The sequence below is a fragment of the Pithys albifrons genome, chromosome Z (genome assembly GCF_047495875.1).
Source record: "Pithys albifrons albifrons isolate INPA30051 chromosome Z, PitAlb_v1, whole genome shotgun sequence".
Classification (NCBI taxonomy): domain Eukaryota; kingdom Metazoa; phylum Chordata; class Aves; order Passeriformes; family Thamnophilidae; genus Pithys; species Pithys albifrons.
Window position 1 is genome coordinate 65,833,508 of NC_092497.1, and position 20,713 is coordinate 65,854,220.

A 20,713-nucleotide genomic window follows, 5' to 3' on the forward strand; every position below is an offset into this window, starting at 1 on the left:
AAGTATGAAGGGATAAAAATAGGTGTTCTGAGATCAGTATCAGGCGAAGTTACAGGCAAAAAAGGTGCAGAAGGAAAAGCATGCTCAGACTGATGCTAATATTGTACAATTTGAGAACAAATATGGCAGTAAAGTAAATGGATTTAAAGAGACTGCGAGGTCCTTACAGGGTCTTCTGGGTAAGGATTAATAGGACTTTCAGTGCAATACAAAGCTGACAAAAACTAGTCAAAATCTGGCCAGATGATGCAGAGTTCAGCACAAGTTATGCATGCCATTGACAGAACTGGCATGTTTGGGAAACAAAACAAACACAAAAAATTAAAGAAAAGTCCAAATCTTTACTGATAGCAATGGGAATAATGTATAAAACTTCCATGGAAGGTGGGGGAACATTTATGCTCAAATTAGAAGAGGTGACAATTAGGCATACTACTTGCTGAAAATTTTCGTAAAAGTTAAAAATAAAAATGTTATGAGTCACAGGTATGACTGTAATCAAATAAGGATTCTGATTGTAAAGATGTAGCTATAATAATAGTACAATGATTTGTCAGCAGTCTGAAAGGGCTGTTGTGCTTGAAGGTGAACAATCGTTTGATAGTTGCAGTTCTCCGTAAAGCGGAAGAACTTTGCTTTGGGATTAGAATGACAGGTTTTGTTTTATCCCTGTGGAAGAGGATCGTATTTCTTAAAATATTTAGATTAAATAGAAAGACTTTTAGACAGTAAAATAGACTTTGAAATTTCCCATCTCAAAACAGAAAACGTATTAACTTCCTAAATTAAATTTATGAAATTTCAATTTGCTTATCTTTTAAAAAATCATTTGTCATGTTTAGATATAATAAATATTAACTACCTGAATAGATAATAGAGCAAATTAGTGTTGCTGATAGAAGAGGTATGTGATTCTGAGCCCAGTGTCTGGAATTAGATGGCATTATTTTGGTACAATGTGAAGGTTGCAAGTTGCCTGTTACCGATAATAAAACCAATGAATTTGGTTCATTTTGAAAAAAACCTGCTGTTGTTAGTTTACTTTTAACAACATATTATGTGTTTGCAGCTTTGGGATTTTAAAAATATCAATCTGCAGGAAAAATCTGGTATTGCCAATATATAGCATGGACTTCAGAGAGTAGTTTGGTTAAGTATTTAACATCATGCTAAATTCACTTGTGGGTGATGCTGTTAACTGTTATCTATGCGTGCACCTGGCTTAGGAACTCAAATTGTTCCACATTCTGTTTCTGATCACTGAGGTGAATACAAGAAGCTGCTCGTCTCATGACTGTCTTGGTTGGCCGAGTCATTTTTGCATAGTAGAGCAATGATTTATTTATGATGTTATTTAAAGCATACTGAGAAATAGTGTAAAAGTATTAATCTTGAAAACATATACATAAATGTATAACAATCACAAGTGAACGGCTTAGATTTATTTCTTATTTGTAGTTATCTTGTTACCAGTACCATTGATTTACTGAACTAGTATGTATTGCAGAAGATTTTGTTGAAAAATACTTGATACATAGATGTATTTGTTCTTCCTTGTAATACGACTAGCGAAGAACAGTGACTCTTCAGTGTGTGTCTGTCTTTTCGTAACATTTAACATGTATGTCTTCCTGAACTAATAAAATGTAGTTAGCATCAACATTTCCCTTTTTGTCTTTTCTTGCCTTTTTGTCTGTTTCTTCTCTTGTTATCCCAGAAATACTGTCTTTGTCTCTTAGTGATTTACCTTTTAATGTCCATTACATTTACTTTAAAGGGGGGTGGGCTTGGCCTTAAGATACTAAGAAGTTGAACAAATGAGTATATAGGTACAAGAAAGCTGGACATAAGAAATATATTTCTAGAAGCTTTTAACTCCTCAAATTCTCATATAAGCTAAATGTTGAGACTGAGTGAATACTTTTTTTTTCTCTGACTTGTTCATCTGAGTTTGGGAGTCTTTTGTTTAATGTACAGTAGCCCAATAATCCAGCAAGATTTGTGTCAGTTTTCTAATGAATGTTTTCCTTTATGATGTTGTGTATTTAAGGAGATACAGTACATCGTGGAATGCTCTCCATAGCATTTTTCTCCACTGGAATGTGAAAGAAGGCAAACATATAGTTTAGTATGGATACACTGATGCATATAGAGTGGAGGACAGTCACAAACACTTTGGAAGTGCAAATGGAGAGAAACAAAATGAATTTTACTTAGTGCAATTTTGATTAAAACTGCAGACATTGAGCATAGTCAAGCTGAAAGTCCCTTTGTGTTTAATACCCTTTGAGTGGGTTGCCAGTAGGCATGTGCTTTGCTGCAGTTCAGCTTACGGAGCACTGATTCCTGCAGTGGTCTTCTTTCTATGCAGCTGTTTAAAAGAGTAAAATCGTAAAATGGTATTGTGTGTGCAAAAGAGAGCTTGAGGTAGGGGGATGTTTATTTCTTGTGTGAAATGAGGGCTCTAGGTCATTCACTTGTTTTTCTGAGTGAGTTGTTGGGGTAGATGGGTGAATGTTGTTCACAATGTAGTAAAACAAAAAGGCTCTATGTTGCCTTAGTTTAACAGTGTGAATTTGGACTATGTCATACAGCTAAATATATACACTTCTTTTCTAAACTGTATTTTTTATAGAGAAGAATCAATCCAATGCTATTACGACATTAAACAGAAACAAAAGCCTATTACGTCACATATTAAAGCAGTTAAAGTCAATAATAAATCCTAATTAAAACACACAGTACATCTATGAAGTGCAGTAAATATGTTAATAATAAAATACCAGAAATGAAACAGCTTTTCAAAAGTTTTCTCTTTTTTGGTGGCAGGAAACATTACAAATAGCATGAGGTTTATTCTAATTCTTTTGTATTGTTACTGAGTTGTTGCAGATAGCATATGGAATTTTAAAAAAATCAATTTATTGTAAGAATAGAGGGATTCTAAGATACATGCAGTTCTTCATAGAAAGTCTATTTTGTTAATAATTTTAAACTCCAATTGTAATGATTCTACATGAGCAAGTAACTCTTTTATTTCACAGTACTGGCTATAGGAAAAAGAGATATTTAATGCTCCTATTTTTCTGTTGAATCCTTATGTCTTGTGAAGCATATTAAAATTCAAAAAAACTAAACTTGCATAAATTAGACTTATTTTATATGTTTGTTTAATTTGGAAAATGAAGTATATATACCTTTTTTTAACTGCAGTGGTATGATAATACTAATATTTTCAATGTACATAAGTTTAAACAGTGGCTGTAACGTTTTTGAACTACATAATGATGTTTAAACTAGAAATAAGCTATTTTTTTCTCAACCCTCCACCCCCAACCTCAAAACCTCATGATCTATATTTTTAACTTAGATGTTAATATATTTTTTCTGTATAATTTTTCAGTCTTTGGCTTCTGTATTCTTAGATATTTGTCATACATTAATTATGGCTTTTAGTAATTGTCTTTATACATTTTATCCTTTTCTTTATGTGAATTTTAGGTACGCTATTCCTCCAGAGCATGGGAAACGACTTGAAAGACTTGCTCAAGGTAGTATTTTCATTATTTTAATATATAAGATATTTGAAGGACAAACCTCCAGCAAAGTGAAAAAACATTGTCTTTGACTCCCCTAGTGTGTCTTATTGCTTAATGTTGTGTGACTTTTATCTCTCTATGATATTACTCTAAACAAGGAACACTGTGTAGTGCTCTGAGGAAATCTTAAGAAATAAGATCGTTTTTTCTTTTTTTTTTTCCCTGCTACTCTTAAACTTTATTTTGCAGAGGCATTTTTAGCTTGGTGAAACTTACAAAAATGAGGCTTACTATTTTGTTGTTCATCGGATTTTCATTGCTAGTATCTTTGTCTGCTCTGTGCCCTTGCTCTTTCTTGTCATCACTTCTTTTCTTTAGTAACTTTTTGAATCTTAATTTCTTATCCAAGTTTGATACAGAGAGAGAAATAGGGAATACAAATGGGTGTCCAGGAGGTTTATCAAAGTTAATGCCTTCATTGAGAATGGAATCTTGGTTAGTACCTCTGTGAAGGGGGAAGCAGACAAAATGTACAAACATTATGTCTTATTTCTAAGCAGCTTGCTGACCAGCGAGCAGGCACATCAATCCACAGTAGCTAAAGCTTCTACTGGATTTTGTCATCCAGAGGTGTTGGGAATGTTTTTGTGCCCAAGTAGCAGAGGCTTAGTTTTAAGGGATAAAAATCATGAGTCTGTAGGAAAATTCTCAAAAAGTAATTTGTTTTGTTTTCAGTACTGCACTTCTCTTTTTGTTTCTAAATTAAGTGTGCATCTTATGAATGTGGGAATAATTAGGGTTGTTTCTTGGCCTGGGAGCCCATGTTTTACAGCTTGCTATTAACCATAGTATGTAAAGAGTGCTATTGAAAGTTTATAATTAGATATTGTATATCAAGACCAAATTCTGAAAATTTCTGCACATTTTGTTTTCAAATCCATCTTTTTTGGTATATAGGTACATGACTTTTTCTGAGCTTTCTAAAAGCTATTGGTGAGAACAGTAGGAGGGCAGTTAGAGATGTAAAAGTGAAGAACCGTGGGCTTCCAGTCTTAAGAACCTGTCTCAGGAAAACAGATTTCAACCTGGATAATTATATTTCCTATTCCTAAATTTTGTCATAGTTTCATTTGAAAAAGTTGTCACTTGTCACCTGCTTTTCCAGATTCTTTTTCCAACTTGCAAGGTATAGAACTTCCTATACACTTAACTCAAACTTTTGGTTTTCTCTGGTAAAAAATTTGAAACATGTAGACTGGGCAATGGATGCTGACTTAGGATGATTCAGTAATTAAAATTTACAAGAAATTATAAAAGAGCAAAAGAAGTAGAAAATTGGAAAAGTTTAGGATAGGCACACTAGGACTGGTAAAAAATTCACCTTTTTTTATAATTGTTAGTAAACTCTAACTTTTCAGTGAGAAGTGTCAAATAAAGGAAAGGGGATATGATAAAGGCCTGTGATGACTGGCATGGACAGGGTGACTGTGACCAAAATTATTGTTTCCCGAGTCTTCCAGTACAGCTAGAGACTCCAAAAGAAACATGTTCAAGACAAATAAGGAGATGGTTAGATGGTTTCTTTCAAAGGATGCATTCCTCACTGTCCATAATGGATTCCAAAATTGTGCCTGGATTCTGGTGGAAATTGGACAACACTGGCACAGATATCTGTTACAGGAACATAGCAGCTACCACTGGCTTTGGAAGTGTTGGAGCAACATCTAGTTGGTACTAGATTAGTCAGACAAAGCAAACTTTTCAAGTTGTATGTAAACACTTCTCTGTACACATACTTTGACACTTGATGGAAGCGAAGTCTTTGGGTAGATGGACTTTTCATTTCGTGTTGTATGGCTCATCTGATGTTTATTGTAGATTTCGAATTGTGTGATTGCAGCTGTGCAGTGTTTCAAAACCACTGAAGTTTAAATGTTCTGTAATAACACTGAGATTAGCTCAGTTGTTTGGAGCATCATAGTAATAACACTAAGGCTGTGGGTTTGATCTCCATAGGGACCATTCACTTAAGAGCTGGGAATCGATGATCCTTATAGGTCCCTTCAAACTCAGAATGTTCTCTGAAATCTGTGAGAATGTATAGAATTTTCTTTTTTATTTTCAAAGTGAAGGAAGAGGATGGGCAGTTTCAGGAACACGTGTCCCACTCCTTTCTAAAAATGAAGTGCCATTGAGGCATGGCATTGATTGCTGCAGGCAAAAGAAACTCTTCATATTTTCCTTTGAGATACCTTAATTTCCCTAGATATTGGAGTAATCTATACAAATTCAGGAAGTAGGTAGCTTGTGGAGATAGATGCTTTACTGCATGGAAAAAAGAAAGCATCATGTTAGAAAACTGGCCTTAAAGTGCTCAGGCCTCTTATTGCTGATGGTGGAATACAAAAGTAATGGAAATGGGCCATGAAGCAGGAGGAGAAATGGAAATCTCCAAACCCACTGTTTTACAGAAGCCAGTAGATTATATTAGGGGAACAGCGTTGTGTCTTACTGTCTAAGTGCTAAAGTCAGAATTGGACTATAGGCTAAATGGGGCTTGGGACTTCAGTCTCACCCAGCGTAACATTGCTTACGTCCAGAACTGCTGGAATAATGTAGGACAGAAAGGGATATGGCTCCTGGTACAGTAGCATGTGTGTGTGGGATTTTCTAGTGGGAACAGATACCCAGTTCTTGCTTCTTAGCTATTTCTACACTTTAAGAAGTTGCTCTAACATGTCAGTCAGTCTTAGTGTGTGCCTATCTGCACAGAAGTAAATTGTTTGTGGCACTGAGTGCCATGATCTAGTAAATGGACTGGAGTTGGACCAAGGGTTGGACTCGATGATCTCGGAGGTCTTTTCCAACCCTATTGATTCTATGATTCTATACCTACTGCTGCTCTTCATTATATGTTAGCATATATTAGAAGGAACTGTATCATGAATGGGAAACTGCTTTCCTTGATCAGTCATGTCTAGGAGCAAAACTTAATTTTTATTTCATAACTATGTTTTGAATAGTAAATAGGAAATAAACTATAGAATCAGAAACTGAAGGGCAGTGATAAAATTTAAAATGGTGTTTATTCCGTTATATTCAGTGAATGAAACCGGATTTATGTACGAAAACTATGTACTCATACAGAGATTATTATTAACGTAACAGCAGTATAAGATAGGTGAGTTAGGAAATGTTAAAGAGAGTTGTCTGTGAAACTAAGTGTTTAGTGTTCAGTTTTAATATCCTCTGGGATATTTTTCAGTGAGTAGGTTTTTTTCATGATAATTTTGGTCCAGCTAATACCTGAGAATGGAATATAGAAGATTATGCTGTAGTACTTAACAATAAAGATGATGGACCATTTCTTATTATTTCCATGCTGTAGCAGTTAAGACCTCTATGATCTACTTTGCAGCTGCTGCATGCTAAAATACAGCCTGAGTTTTACAGTAAGGTACCTTAGAAGGATAAAAATAAAAAGTAAGTTATATGGCTGCAAGTCACTTAAGAATGAACATTAATAAAACATAGTGTAAATGAGACCTTTGTACTTAATGACATGTGTGTGGAAAATATTTTTAATTGTATTTTTGCATGTGAGCAACATTTGAAGGAAAATAAAAAGTAATTTATTGAAGGTTAGCTCTGACCAGAAACTTATTGAATTAATTAAATGCTCCTAAATAATTAAAATAATAAAATAATGCATTAAATGTGACAGGTTGTCTAAGTCAAGGCAGAAGTTGATACATGAAATTAACAGAAGGCTAGAATATTTTCCATTATCTTGTCTGCACATCACAATTACCACACATGCCTTTTGTGCATGAATGCTTTCATTTTTGCTTTCCATTGAAATCTTGATTGACTGTGGCGCCTACAAATGCTTTATCTGAAAGACATTAGACTTGCATCTAATAAAGACAACAGTTTGATTTTTGCCCTTCAGCTGCTTTCTCATTTATGTAGATTTTTTTTCAATTTTAGATAGACATAAATGTAATAAAAATCTTAAGTGAGCTGTTAACTGCAATTTTAATACTTGTTGTTATGTTAATCTGGAATACTATGGTATTCTTAAGGATTTTTTGTTTCACAAAATGCGTTAGAAAATAAAAAAAATAGAAGCAGAGTGGCAATGAGAAATGACAGTTTGAAGGACTTTGAAGATCTTTTAATAGATCATTTGAGTGCAGAAACTGTTTTAGAAAGGAGATGACATCTGTCTTTGTTGTTCAATTACATTAAAGAAGAAACAAAAGTTTAATACATTGTAGGTATCTAGGATTGTTATGAAAAGCTTTGTATGGTGTATAGTGTTAATTACCTCATTTCGTGCAGCAGTCATTACCTGTTATGTCTGAAAACAAATACAAATAATTGTTGAAATGAGGTTTGAAGAACTTGCATAACTTCTAAGGGTCTTGAATCTGAAAACCTGAGCAGCTGAAGGATTGAACTTTTCCTCAACTGATAGGAGTCCAGTTAGGAAAGTTGCATTTAAGAGATAATAAACTTAAGGCTTGGATGTATTCATCTGGGGATACCTACACTCACATTTCATAGCACTTGAAAGCTGCTTTTTTTGTGGCTTTTGTACTCTGCATTGTATAGCATACAAATTGCCATCAACTCTTTGTGTGACGATTGTTGTCGTGCAAACTTACCCTCCTAATTTCTTTTATATTCAACACAGAAAGGTAAATTAGCTTAAATCACTGCAAAATAATTTAAATAAATCATATGACGTTTGTATTTATACTTACCAAATTAAAATCTAAGAAGATAATCACTAGAAAACTCAGTACTTCTTTCTTCTCTGCCAGTGTTATATTAATAAACTAGAAATGCAGCGCATTTATTGTAAAATTTCAGGTGGAGTCTTGAGTATGGAAATGCAGAAAATTTACAGGAGGTCTAGCCTCATTGATTGACTGGTCAGAATTTGATTGGGAAGTTTCCTGAGAATATAATTTTGTGTGTGTGCTTAAATAATGACTTTATTAATGGCCAAATTGTGATATCCTTGATCATACAAGGATCACATAGCAAATCAACCTGTTCAGTCCAATGGTGTTATAGAATTACTCTTTTGGGAATAGTAATTAATTTGTCCCTCTGTGATTTTAGCTGAACGGTTTAATTGAAAACATTATGGACACATTCTTAGTACCACAGGTAAGCATTCCAAATACCTCCAAAATGCTAATCAGTCAATCCACTTCAGTTTGCCTGAGTGATAGGTATGATATTGATATGGTCATCTGATATGAGCTGTGTGTGATACATAGGAAATATACTCTCAGGGTAGAGAGAAAAGATGACCCTTTCAGGTAGCAATGCTCATGTCTCCCTCAATAATTTACAGATTTCAACTTATTTTTTAAAATGTGTTCTTTATTCCTGAACTGTTTCAAGTACACTTGAAAGACTCTCAGTGCAGCACTACCCTGTGTGTTTGAATCCTGTCTTCCATAGTCAGCGAATCACAGAATATTCAGAGTTGGAAGGGACCTACCACCAGGATCCACAGCTAGGAATTTGCCGAGTGTTCACTGCTTCCACCTCTCCCGAAAGATGAGAAGGCTTTGAATTCTGTCTAGCATATATGGGGATTACAAAGCCAGAAATGGTATGGAAATGTTGTACTGAGGTTGAATACCATCGACAAAGGATGTATCTTCACTAGCCCAATGATATTACTGTAACTAAAGTAGTTTAATTTTGTTAGTACAAATAGCATTGGTAAGATTGGACATTTTAGGCTGCTACCTGTCAGAATGTGTATAAGGAGTCTTCTACGGGCATGTTTTTGATTGTTAGCACAGTCTGAAGCCTATAATTTTACATATTGTTTGCTACTGTTGCTTTTGAGAAGTGGATAAGGATTTTGAAAATCCAGAGAGGGACCTTGAGTTTGGTGGATAAATGTACTCTCCCAGTATTTTGTGTGTTCATGCCCAAACATTTGGCCACTGAGTGTTGCATCACATAGTTACCTTGTAGACCGTTCTATCTAGGTGTTGAGAATGTCAGTGTTCTGTAAGTCATGTATTGGAGAATTTTCCATTTGACAGTCTTTTCCTAACAGACATAAGTCAGTGAGGAAGCTAATTCAATTTTACCCTGATCTCTGAGTATTGTTCATTGTTTCCTGTGAAGTAATTGTTTTGACTTCTCAGTTTGTTACTCTGTAATCATTTCCAAGAAGAAGAATAAGGTACAGATCTGCCCTGTCTCAAGAGAGCATCTGAGAAAATTGGGTTGCTTGCCACTTCCTACAAAATACCTGGTCTTGTAGAACTCATTTAGAATTAAGTGTTAGTGTTAATGTTTTAAATTAAGATTCCATGTGTCTCTTGAAAGCATGAATGTACTATAGAATTTGAATGGTTGTTACATTCTAGATAGATTTCAGTATTTTTCCTTTTGGATGTGGGATTTCACTAAACATCCAGGATTAAATGTAATTAGGTAAATTCATAGTTTTAACATCAACTTGGAATTTGAAAGTGATTCTGGATTTTACAGTCATATCTTGAGTTGGCCTGCATTTAATGTTTTTGTATGAGTCTTGTAATTTTTCAAATGCAAGTCCTCTATTCAAGATGCTTTTAGGTATTTTTTATATCTGTTCACCAGTTTGCTTACAGGGATTTTCTTCCTGAAAGAAAAGCTTGTGTGACCTTACATTTAGCTTGGCAGAACAAAAGACCTTCTGATAAACAGTCTTGTAAGGAGAAAATACTATCTTCCTTTCTTCCCTTTTTCATTGAAGTGGAGTGGTTTTGAGAAAATGAGGTGAATGAGACTGAGAAATTTGTATGTGTAAGTGTAGACTTTGACAAGTCTAAAAATATTTTACCACTGTACAGAATGTGTAGGCTGCACTTTGATCTCAGTGTGAGCACTGTGATCTCACTCTGTAACCACAGCAAATGTTCTTCTGTAAATTTCTTGTAATGGATTTTGAGCAGGTTGTGTTCTGCTGTTCTGTAGTATTTGCAGCTTTCTTGGAATTTAGCAACAAACTTGCCTTCTGCTTGGACTTGTCATAACTATTTCTGATCTCTTGGAGTTGTAGTAGTACAACCTAAGTTTTGGATATCTGCCCATCGTTTGCTTTTTATCATCTTTCAGTGAGCTAACAAAGTATATCTCAGTGACAGAATTTGGTACAAAACTTGTTTTGTTAAGGAAAATTTGGTCAAACTCCCCCACTTTTAGAAATTAAGCTTTTTGCTACTTTTCTCAAGTTTCTTTCCTCAAGTCTCAAGTATCACTTTTAATCACGTTTTTCATAGTAAATTCCAGTATATTTCTTTTACTGTGCTTCTCAAGATTGAGATTTCTTGAATCTCATAAACTATAGGTTCTAAGTTATGGTTGCTGTCAGTATGTGATAGGCATTAATTGTGCCAAAATAGTTGAAATTTATTTGCTGGAGTCCAGTATTTGTAAGCTAGTTTCTTTTAACTGTCTCTTAGTCAATGAAGCCGGACAGATATGATAAAACAGTACTTATCAAGTACTACTTTTTGAAACTTGGAACATTTTTTGCAGTTCCAGAAAAGAGTAAAGAATTCTATGCCTGTTAATGATTAGAAAAAATAAAATGGTGAATTTGAATATTGATCTCAGGGCAGCTTATCAGACTTCCTAGTACATGAATCAGCACAGGTTTACGTTACACCTTTGCTGCTTAAGTGCTGCCTAACCTTATTTCTGAGAAATCTGCAAAAAACCTTTCTTCTGGTACTGGTGAGTGTGGCTAGAATTGAATGTACAAAGAATATAACAACTGGAACGTGGTCACCTTAAAATTTTTCTGAAATTTTAGGGTTGTTAATGGACATATATGTAAGACTTACCAGAGTGAAGAATCTAATATTGCAGAGAGGCTACGTATTATGGAAAATAATTTTTAGGGTTTTTTTCCTCAAGCCATTAAAAAAAATTAGATGATTGATAATAAGTGATTTTTGTCTTTTTTCTTTTTTTTCAAATAATTGAGTAATGAGTGTTTTGCTCCAAGAAATAGACTGCTCCTCTAATTGATGAATTAACATTATGCAAGACAGATACAAGAAATTGTACAAACATCTACTTAGAAATGTTACTGTATAGATGGTTTGTAAGGGCTAGGGAAACCTAGTCCTCATGGAATCCTAAATTTATTTACTGCAGTTGATTTTCATATGTGCAGAATGAACATTAACATAAAAAAGCCCCCAACAATAATATATTTCTCTAAAGGGTAAGAAAATATGCCTAAAGTTGCAGGTCCAAATTTATTTTAAATTGCTTTTAAAATAACCCCTGTAACCCCTCCCCCTGAAAAGCAGTTGAAAAACTTTGGAGGTGTATTTGATGTTTACAAATCTCTCAGAACATGATAAAAATTATAAAGTGGGCTTAAACAGTAGTAAGTATTGTAAAATATTGAAAATATTTCCCACTTGTTTTCATGAAACTCAGTTTTCCTTATCTTACCTTATTAGGGTTCTTCCCAAGCAGCTCTCAAGGGTGTGATGCTTTTCTTCGCCACAAGATGACTCTGATTTCTCCGTCAATATTGAAAAAGTATGGAATTCCTTTTGACAAGGTACATTAGTGCTTCTTTTTAAACTCTACTTTTATGTATTGAATTAAGTTGTGTTTACTATAAAGATTGTTATAGTAAAGGCTGGGTAAAATACCTTTTTTATTTTTAGGCAGTGACTACATGAAAAGATGTATTACAACTTATATAATTTAGCTTGGAATTTTCTAGCATTAAACACTTGTAGTCATCATAATCTTTATCCTAAAAGTTTCTATGATTTTTTTTATTTTAATCATTGCCAAAATTTCTTAGTTTTAATTTGTTTTCAGGCTAGCTGGGATGTGATTTTCTCTTGACTGAAACACTTCTTAACTCGCTCTGTTACTTTAAGTTGTATATCTAATATTTTAACATGTGTGCTTAATTTCTCTGTGTCTGTATGTGGCTTTTCTAATGCAAAATGTAACTTCACATTTAAATTTTACATTTAAACTTTAAATGTAACTTTGTATTACAATCTGAAAGATTTAAAGTTAGATAAAGCCAAAAGATCTGTTATTTAATCTAAAATATATTTTTAAAGCTGTAGCAGGAATGATTATTTTTGGCTGCTAGGTAGTGGCAGAATAAACATTTAATAAGAACATTGTATAAACAGAAAGTGTCAAGAATAACTGGCTTTCTTCTTCGGATGAATTTAATACACAGCTGCCTTTGAAAACATCTGAAGTATTTAGTTTTTTCTCCTTTCTACAAGATCTTCTGCCTTACTGTTTTCCACTTTGAACTTCCTATAGGTGCCAACTAGTAAAATATTTTCAATACATAGCCTTTTTTTTTTTTAAGTGTACTTACTTTAGTATTTGCAAAGTGTTTGGTGTATAAAGTTCTAAATTTTGGGATTTTGTAAGCCTGTTTGGAAGACTAGAACTTGATTCAGAAGATCCCCTACCTGAACATCTGTTTGTTAATACTGGGTTTTGAAAAGCCTTTTTGTCATTAAAGAACTACGATTCTTGGTTTCTCCCTCTGCAGATTATTTTAAATTGTTCAGAAGAATGAGGTAATATACAGGTAAAATACTTTCTCAGTCTATTCCCACTGCAGTGTAGTCATGTAAACTGTTCTTGCCACACACCTTCCTTATTACTGTGGTTTCTGTTGGAGTGTATGTGCTGTTTATATATTGATATCATATGGACATGTATGCACTAACTTAGCTTAACATGTTCCCCAGCCTAGAATGTAGAATAATGCAGTGCTTTCTGTCTGGTGTAGCTGGTGTTTTGCCAGCAGTAGGAAACTTAACTCATAGTAATAACATTTAAATGAATATCTTCATGTGTATTGTTGCCCAGCTGAACACCACACAGGTACTTATCTCTCCATCTTGGTGGGATGTGGCAGAGAATCAGAAGGGTAAAAGCTAGAAAACTTGTGGGTTGAGATAAAGGCAGTTTAATAGGGAAAGCAAAAGCTGCACGTGCAAGGAAATCAAAACAAGGAATTAATTCCCTACTTCCCATAGGCAAGCAGTTGTTCAGCCATCCCCAGGAGAGCAGGGCCCCATCACATGTAACGGTGACTCCCATCACTCCAAACAGTCCCCATGCCATCTTTTTATCACAGCTTTATATACTGAACCTGACATCCTGGGGTCAGCTGTCTCAGCTGTGTCCTCTCCCAACTGCTTGTGCACTCCCGGCCTCTTTGCTGGCAAGGTGGGGTGAGGAGCAGAAAAGGCCTTGATGGTGTGTAAGACATGCTCTGCAAGAACTAGAACATCTCTGTCTTAACCCTGTTGGCAGCACAGATGGGAAGAAGCCACTGATTTGATGTATGCCTTTTTGGAATATCAGTTCTCTTTTCATGCTTAAGTCAACCTAAATGTAAAATTGAAGAAATGTAGGTATTTAGAATGATGCTGCCTGCCTTGAAAGGCAAGGTTTTTTTTAATAAATTACTCAGAAAATAAGTAATTTATTTTGCTGAATGATGTATTATCATATGGAAATGTAGTTGCTGAGTTCAGTTTTTGTAATATATAGGTAAATACTGATTCCCTTCATAGCCTTGTGCTTTATCATAAACTGTCAGGTGAAACTTTCAAAGCTGGAAGGTTTTATAACTAGATTTATAGTTTTGGATTTACAGAACATTACTCTGAACAGTTTAATTTTCTGTGGTTGGTGTTTAAAGTAGCCTATTTATTTTCAGTACCACACATTTGAGGTGGGATAAGGGAGTTGATTTTTGTATTTTGGTGTCTTGATTATTCCTATACTATAATTAAAAGAAAAAAAAAGGAAAAGTAAATGCTAGAAACAGTTAAATATTTAAGTTTGGCTCTGTCACCTAGTCTTTGGAGGAAGTAGATTCAACCCAACTGTAATTGTAATTAATGGGATTCAGTGAGAAACTGAATAGAGAAAGCGAGGCTGTGATCTCTCATGGCTCAAAGTGATAGAACTGGAAATGTGCTGAATGCTGATAAGTCAGCCTACGCCTACCAGGTGGCAGCTGAACTACTGCTTGTTGCAATAGAACACCTGCTAAACTGTCAGCAGTGGGAGGGTGTATGGAGATAAATTTTGGAATCGTTAGCATTGAGAATAATAATCTTCCTTAAACATTCGCACAGTGATTGTTGGAGTGCTACAGTAACTGTTATAATATATGCAACTATATGTGCATTTGCATGTATGTACTAAATATGAATCCAGACAAATGTAACCATGCAAAATGTAAGATCCAGTTTTTTTCTTTAGCTTTGTTGGCTAAGTATATTTTTCTTGTTTTCCTCTTTCCTTCATCCTGTAATACAATCAGAAATAGATATTTTGAAGTGCTAGCCCTGGTGTTTTTGCAGTGGGCAAAAAAAGCACACAAAGAATTCATAAATCTGTAAGATATGAATTTTGAAGGAGATTTTGAAAAAAAGAAATTGAATGTAAAACACCTATGCAAGCAGAAAGCTGAGACTGAAGACATGACGTTAAAAAGAAAAATGTTTGGAGTTGTAAGTTTTAATTTTGGTGACTCTTTAAAATTTAACTCTTCGCTTTTGTGATTTCAAATTCTAAGTGTTTCTCTAAAAAAGGACTTTTGTCGTTCCAATTTTTCTTACTGTATTGCTTCTGCAAAGCATTGCCACACAATGAAAACAGCCTATTTAATCTCTGCAAGGTCCTTATTTTCCTGTAATCGGCAAATGCATCTTGTTGAATAATCATCAGTCATTGCTCAGATTATTTGCTTAATTTAAATGGATCTGTTTGCTTTTTAGTGGGCCTGTCATCTGATGTGTGTTTCACGTAAAAAGTTACATCAAACAGAGCATGGGGAATCTCTTTTGACTATTCTCTTCTGTATAATCTACTTTATTCATTAACTGTTATCAGATAGTTTGGAAGACAGCGTGCCATTTCAAGTCTCTGACTGGCCTGTCCTTGATACAGTCTTTGGTGGTCTGACTGTAAAAGATTAAAGCTGTCTCTGTGTGGATAGGATGTTAGTGACTGACAGAAGTGCTGTCTCTCCTTCTCTCCATGTCCAGAGGAGAGCAGCAGTCCATCCTAGTACGGGGAGATGAGGTTCTCACATTTTTTGCACATTTTTTTGCAGTTTACTCTAGAAGCCTTTGAAGTCTGATACATATTTTAAAAGTACTAGGAAATTTTGGGTTTTTGTAATATACTAAATTGTAATTACTGTTACAGTAGCTTTTAGGTAGAGGTTTTTTTTTTCTTTTGGTTGGTTAGTTGGGACTTTTTTTTAATCTGCTTTCTGTAATTTCTTGTTGAGCCAGTAGCCTTAACACACTTTTCTTTTGGTTGTAGAGATCAGAGTAGTCCTTTGAAACTACCCTTGCTTATATTCTAAAAGAATGGCAGAGCTTAACTGCAGTCAAGCTTTTCTTCTTTACGAATTGTCTTCTATCCCCATTATTCTTTACTGATTTGACAGTCTTGTTACCAGTAGTGCCAGAGTGCTTCTGTTCTCTAAAATTTTCCTTGAAGGGGGGAAGGGCAGTGGCAGATAAAAGTTTTTTCTGATTTAATGTCTGAAGTGGTGTTTTAATACCTTTATTTTGAGACATTCTCTTGAGAACCAGTTGGGGGAAGGCTCTTGAGCAATTAACACACACACACACATTGGAGTCTGGAACGCTTAAAAGCCATTATTTCCAGTTGTGGTGGAGTTTTAAGAGTTTGGACAGGGGCGGGGTTTGGAGGGGATTGGACAGTACATCTGAGGGCAGGGTTAGGCTCGTGGGCAGGGATGAGAGATGCTTAGGTACTGCGGGGAACCACATGGGGACATCTGGTGGAGGGGAAGAAATGACAGGGCTGCAAGTAGGGGACAGATGGGCACACTGTTGTTACTGCTGGGGCTTCAAGAACATCTGCTGCCCTGTGCTGCCTCAGGAGTCGTGGGGTCTGCTGCAGCAGGGCAGGGGAGGGGTGCAGGACTCAGGGAAACCATCAAGGTACCTTCACAGCATGGAAAAACCCCAGAGAAAAAACACACAGGGAGGGGGAAGGAACATGGGGGCGTGTGAGGCTTAGGTGTGAGCCTGACAACATTCTGCATAGCATTTCCAATGCAAGAATCCCCTTGATGATAGCAGCTGTTGTCACAGAAAGAGTGTACTGTGCTTCACTGGCAAGAGTTAACAAAGTGGTAAATATGACAGTGGCTTTAACAAGATTTGATGGCAAGGTGCACTGGAGTATGTATTGCCCAGTATTTATTGCCAGAGCTGTCAGGAGACCATCCTATTAAGTCACAGGTTCAGAGGTGAACCTGTTGCTTTCTAAACTCCTATTCATAGGGCAGTGCAGTAGGGGCTGGATCCAGATTTCATCACCAGACTTGGTCAGCATTTCACATCTAAAGGATTAATATATTCACTACCAACCCTTCACATCACTTAGTTACAATTACAAAATTTCAGCATGCTTACTCTAATTCTCTTAAGTATCTGATATGGCAAGGAATCTTCTCAGCCTTGAGGAGAAACCTTGAGAGGTGTCCCTATGTATCTGGGATTAATTAGATATTGATATTTTTGGTCTATGTTTTGCCTAGCCACCTGTGGAAAGCTTATTCTTTTCCTGCCAAGTTATAGGGAACAGATGCTGATAAGTGAAAATTTTGTCCTTGGGGACAACGCTCTATATAAACTAAAATTCATTGGGTCTCAGCTAGCAGACATTAGAGGACATTTGAAGGAGAAAGTGAAGAGGAGGGAGATGAAAGTCCCCAGACCCATTTGATAAAGACTCTCTCGGTGATAACAAGCATGCTTGCAGGAATTCCACTGCCAATACATGTGTGGAAGAAGTACCACTTACATATCAAGAGGGTGGAGCCAGGGGCCTCTAGCTGGGCAGTCCTGGCCACACCTGCCCAGGTAGACATTACTGGCAAACTGAATAAAGGGCAGATAGCTCATGGTCTTGGTGCTGCTTGCTTCATATGAAGGACAATATTGCCTGGTGGTGGGGACGCCCGCTATTCTTGTAAGCCAGTCAATGCCTAGAGAATGCTGCCTCTGCCTATGGGGAGTCTAAGTGTTCTGGGTCGGTAAGACAACCTTGTGAAATAAGAAACCTGGGTGAGTGGGGGTGTTATAGATAGGGCCTATGTTCCCTCCTTTTCTGTCTCTCTTCGGGTTCCTGTTTACTTGGCCACCTCGGGTAATAAAGATACTGTTTTGCTAAACTCTTAATGATATTAAGTCTCGCTTCCTTCTGAACCCCCCATTATACTTTACTCAAGGGGAGATCCTGGCTGCAGCCTCTGCCCTGCAGCAAAGATCATCAGGCCCTGGGCTGTCCACTGCTAGTGGAGGAGAATGGTTGACTTACATTCACATTCGCATACCAATGGGACATCTGGATCACAGCGCGCAAGACAGCCCTTGGTGACTGTGTTACTATCCATCTCCCCAAAATTCATCTTAAGCCATATGCAGTCATCACGACTGCCACTGGTGGTTATTGCTTTGGACTGGGGAGAACACACTGCCATAGCTGTGAGGCTTAAGAATTGGTGCATGGCATTTGTCATTAATTCTTCTTCCCCCTTTTTCTTCTCCCCACTTAAAGACACTGCCTGAGGTATTGCAATGTGTTCCCTTGGGATGAACAACATTGTTTTCTTTAACTGCTAAGGCTCATCAGCTTAGAGTTTCTGCTACTTTATGCTTTCTTGCTGATAGTATGAAATTTAAAAGGCAAATCAGGCTTTCAGATACAAGTCATCAAATCACAGTATAGGAGAGAAGAGTGAGAAGATGATCTCCAGTCTTTTGAAGAAAACTTTTGTTGCCACTTTAGAGAAACTTTTTTAGGGTGGTGGACAGAATGAGTTTTATAACTAATTTATGTGAGTATTTAGGAATGATAATTGTGGGTGTTTTGATCTAGAATATCTCTGCTTTCTCTTAGCCAGTAAAACTGATACATTCTTCATCCTGTCTTTTCTGGTTCCCTTTACTTCCAGGTTTTATTACCAGTGAACCTCTGCTCCAAGGTTTGGATTTTTGAACAGTCTTTCTGAATTTGTAAAGTATTATGTGCGGCTATGTATTAAATAGTAAAGAATATTGTCCTAAGAGTGCTTGTTTCTCCTTGCATTAATCTTGTCTCCATGCAAGGTGGAAAAAAATTCCAGTTAGTTATAAAGACAAATGGAGTTTTCATTGCTTTGGGACAACAACTACTTCTGCAATGTGGGCCACTTTGAATTCTTTAGAAATAAATAAATTTATTTATTTATTTACTCACTCATTTATTTATTTAAATGTTACAGGTTACGCAAGAGGCAGGAGAATTTATGATCACATTCCCATATGGATACCATGCAGGATTTAACCATGGATTTAACTGTGCTGAGTCAACAAACTTTGCCACCATTCGATGGATTGATTATGGAAAAGCAGCAAAACTGGTAAGTTATACTGCAGAATACTGACAGGTAAGGAAATCTTTCCTGGGGTTATTTCTTTGTGAGAATCTATGGAAGCTGATGAGAAAAGGAGAACTATGAGATCAGGTAGTACCATATACTGCCATTGAAATGTTATTTCAACTTACTATTTTTATAGTGGATGTTATACTTTCCTATGTGTTTCAGCAGGGAGCTTTGTTTGCAGGTTAATGTGTGTGTATTGGTCTTCAAAACTAGTTCTATTTATGGATATTTTGAAGTTGAAGCTACATGTAATGAGGTTAGTATATGTGAAGGCAACTGATTTCTGCTCTTAAATCTCTAAGCTCTACTGTTTGTGAAAACACTTTAGTTCAACTAAGAATTTTGATACCTGGAAAGAAACATAAATAATGGAGCTTAAAATAAAATTTAAAGAAACAAGTTCAGCTTTTCTTGTCTTTAATGTAATCAGAAACTTGTAGTACATGGTAATAAAGTAAGTCACTGTGTGAGGTGTGAATTACTGAAGATATTTTAGCCTGCAGTCCTGTTCTGTGGTGGACATATCTGCCTTCCTGTGATGTTAGGCATAGAATCATAATATTTGTAACATTAGAAAATACTTCCAAGTTCCTGGAGGTTAACCTTTGACCAAATACCAGCATGCCAATGAACCCATAGCACTAAACGCCACATCCAGTCATTTCTTGAACACTTCAGAGTGGTGACTATAGCACTTCCCTGGGCAACCTGTTCCAATGCTAAAGAATCCTTTCAATGAAAAATTCTTCCTGATGTCCAACCTCCCCTGATGTAGCTTAAGACTATGTTCTGTTGTCTTATCACTGGTTCCCTGGAAGAAGAGGTCAATCCCCATCTTGCTGCAACGTCCTTTCAGGTAGTTGTGGAGAGTGATAAGGTCTCCTCTGACCCTTCTTTTCTCTAGACTGAACAACCTTAGCTTCCTCAGCTGATCCTCATAAGACTTATGCACCAGACCCTTCACCCCCCTCTTTGTTGCCCTTCTCTGGGCACCTTCCAGCAACTCAATGTTCTTATTGTAGTGAGTGGCCCAGAACTAGACATAGTACTCAAGGATTGACCTCACCAGTACCAAGCACTGCGGGACAGTCATTGCCTTGATCCTGCTGGCCACAATATTTCTGATATAGACCAGGATGTCATTGGCCTTCTTGGTCACCTGAACACACTGCTGGCTTCTGTTCAGCTGCTCTCAAACAACACTCCCAGGTCCTTTTCCACTGCGCCTGTTTCCAGCTGCTATCTCAAGTTTGTGCTTCCTGGGGTTGTTGTGACTGAAATGCAGGATCCAGCATTGGGCCTTGTTGAACCTTACATTATTGGCCTTGATGCATCAAGCCATCTTGTCCAGATCCCTTTGCAGAGCCTTCCTACCCTCTAGCAGATTAATAGTCCTGGCTGACTTGGTGTTGTCTGTGAAATTTCTGAGGGTGCACTTTATCTCCTCATCCAGATCATTGATAAAGGTATAAAACAGAACTGGCCCCAGTACTAAGCCTTGGAAAACACCACTAAGATGAACCAGCTGGATTTAACTCCATTCACCACTGCTGTCTGGGCCTGACTCTCCAGCCAGTTTTTTATGCTGTGAACACTGCACCTGTCCAAGCGGTGGGCTACCAGTTTCTCCAGGAAAATGCTGTGA

The 20,713-nt window shown here is 36.4% G+C and overlaps 1 protein-coding gene across 3 annotated transcripts in view; it reads left to right on the forward strand.

Moving 5' to 3' along the window:
* The window catches only part of KDM4C (lysine demethylase 4C), a 259,388-nt gene that overhangs the window by 37,210 nt on the left and 201,465 nt on the right, over window positions 1-20,713 (forward strand). For all 3 annotated transcript variants that reach the window (XM_071580703.1, XM_071580705.1, XM_071580704.1), the window contains 3 exons: window positions 3,502-3,551; window positions 12,044-12,147; window positions 18,907-19,044. In XM_071580703.1, coding sequence (XP_071436804.1) covers window positions 3,502-3,551; window positions 12,044-12,147; window positions 18,907-19,044 — 292 coding nt within the window. The remainder of the gene's footprint in view (window positions 1-3,501; window positions 3,552-12,043; window positions 12,148-18,906; window positions 19,045-20,713) is intronic.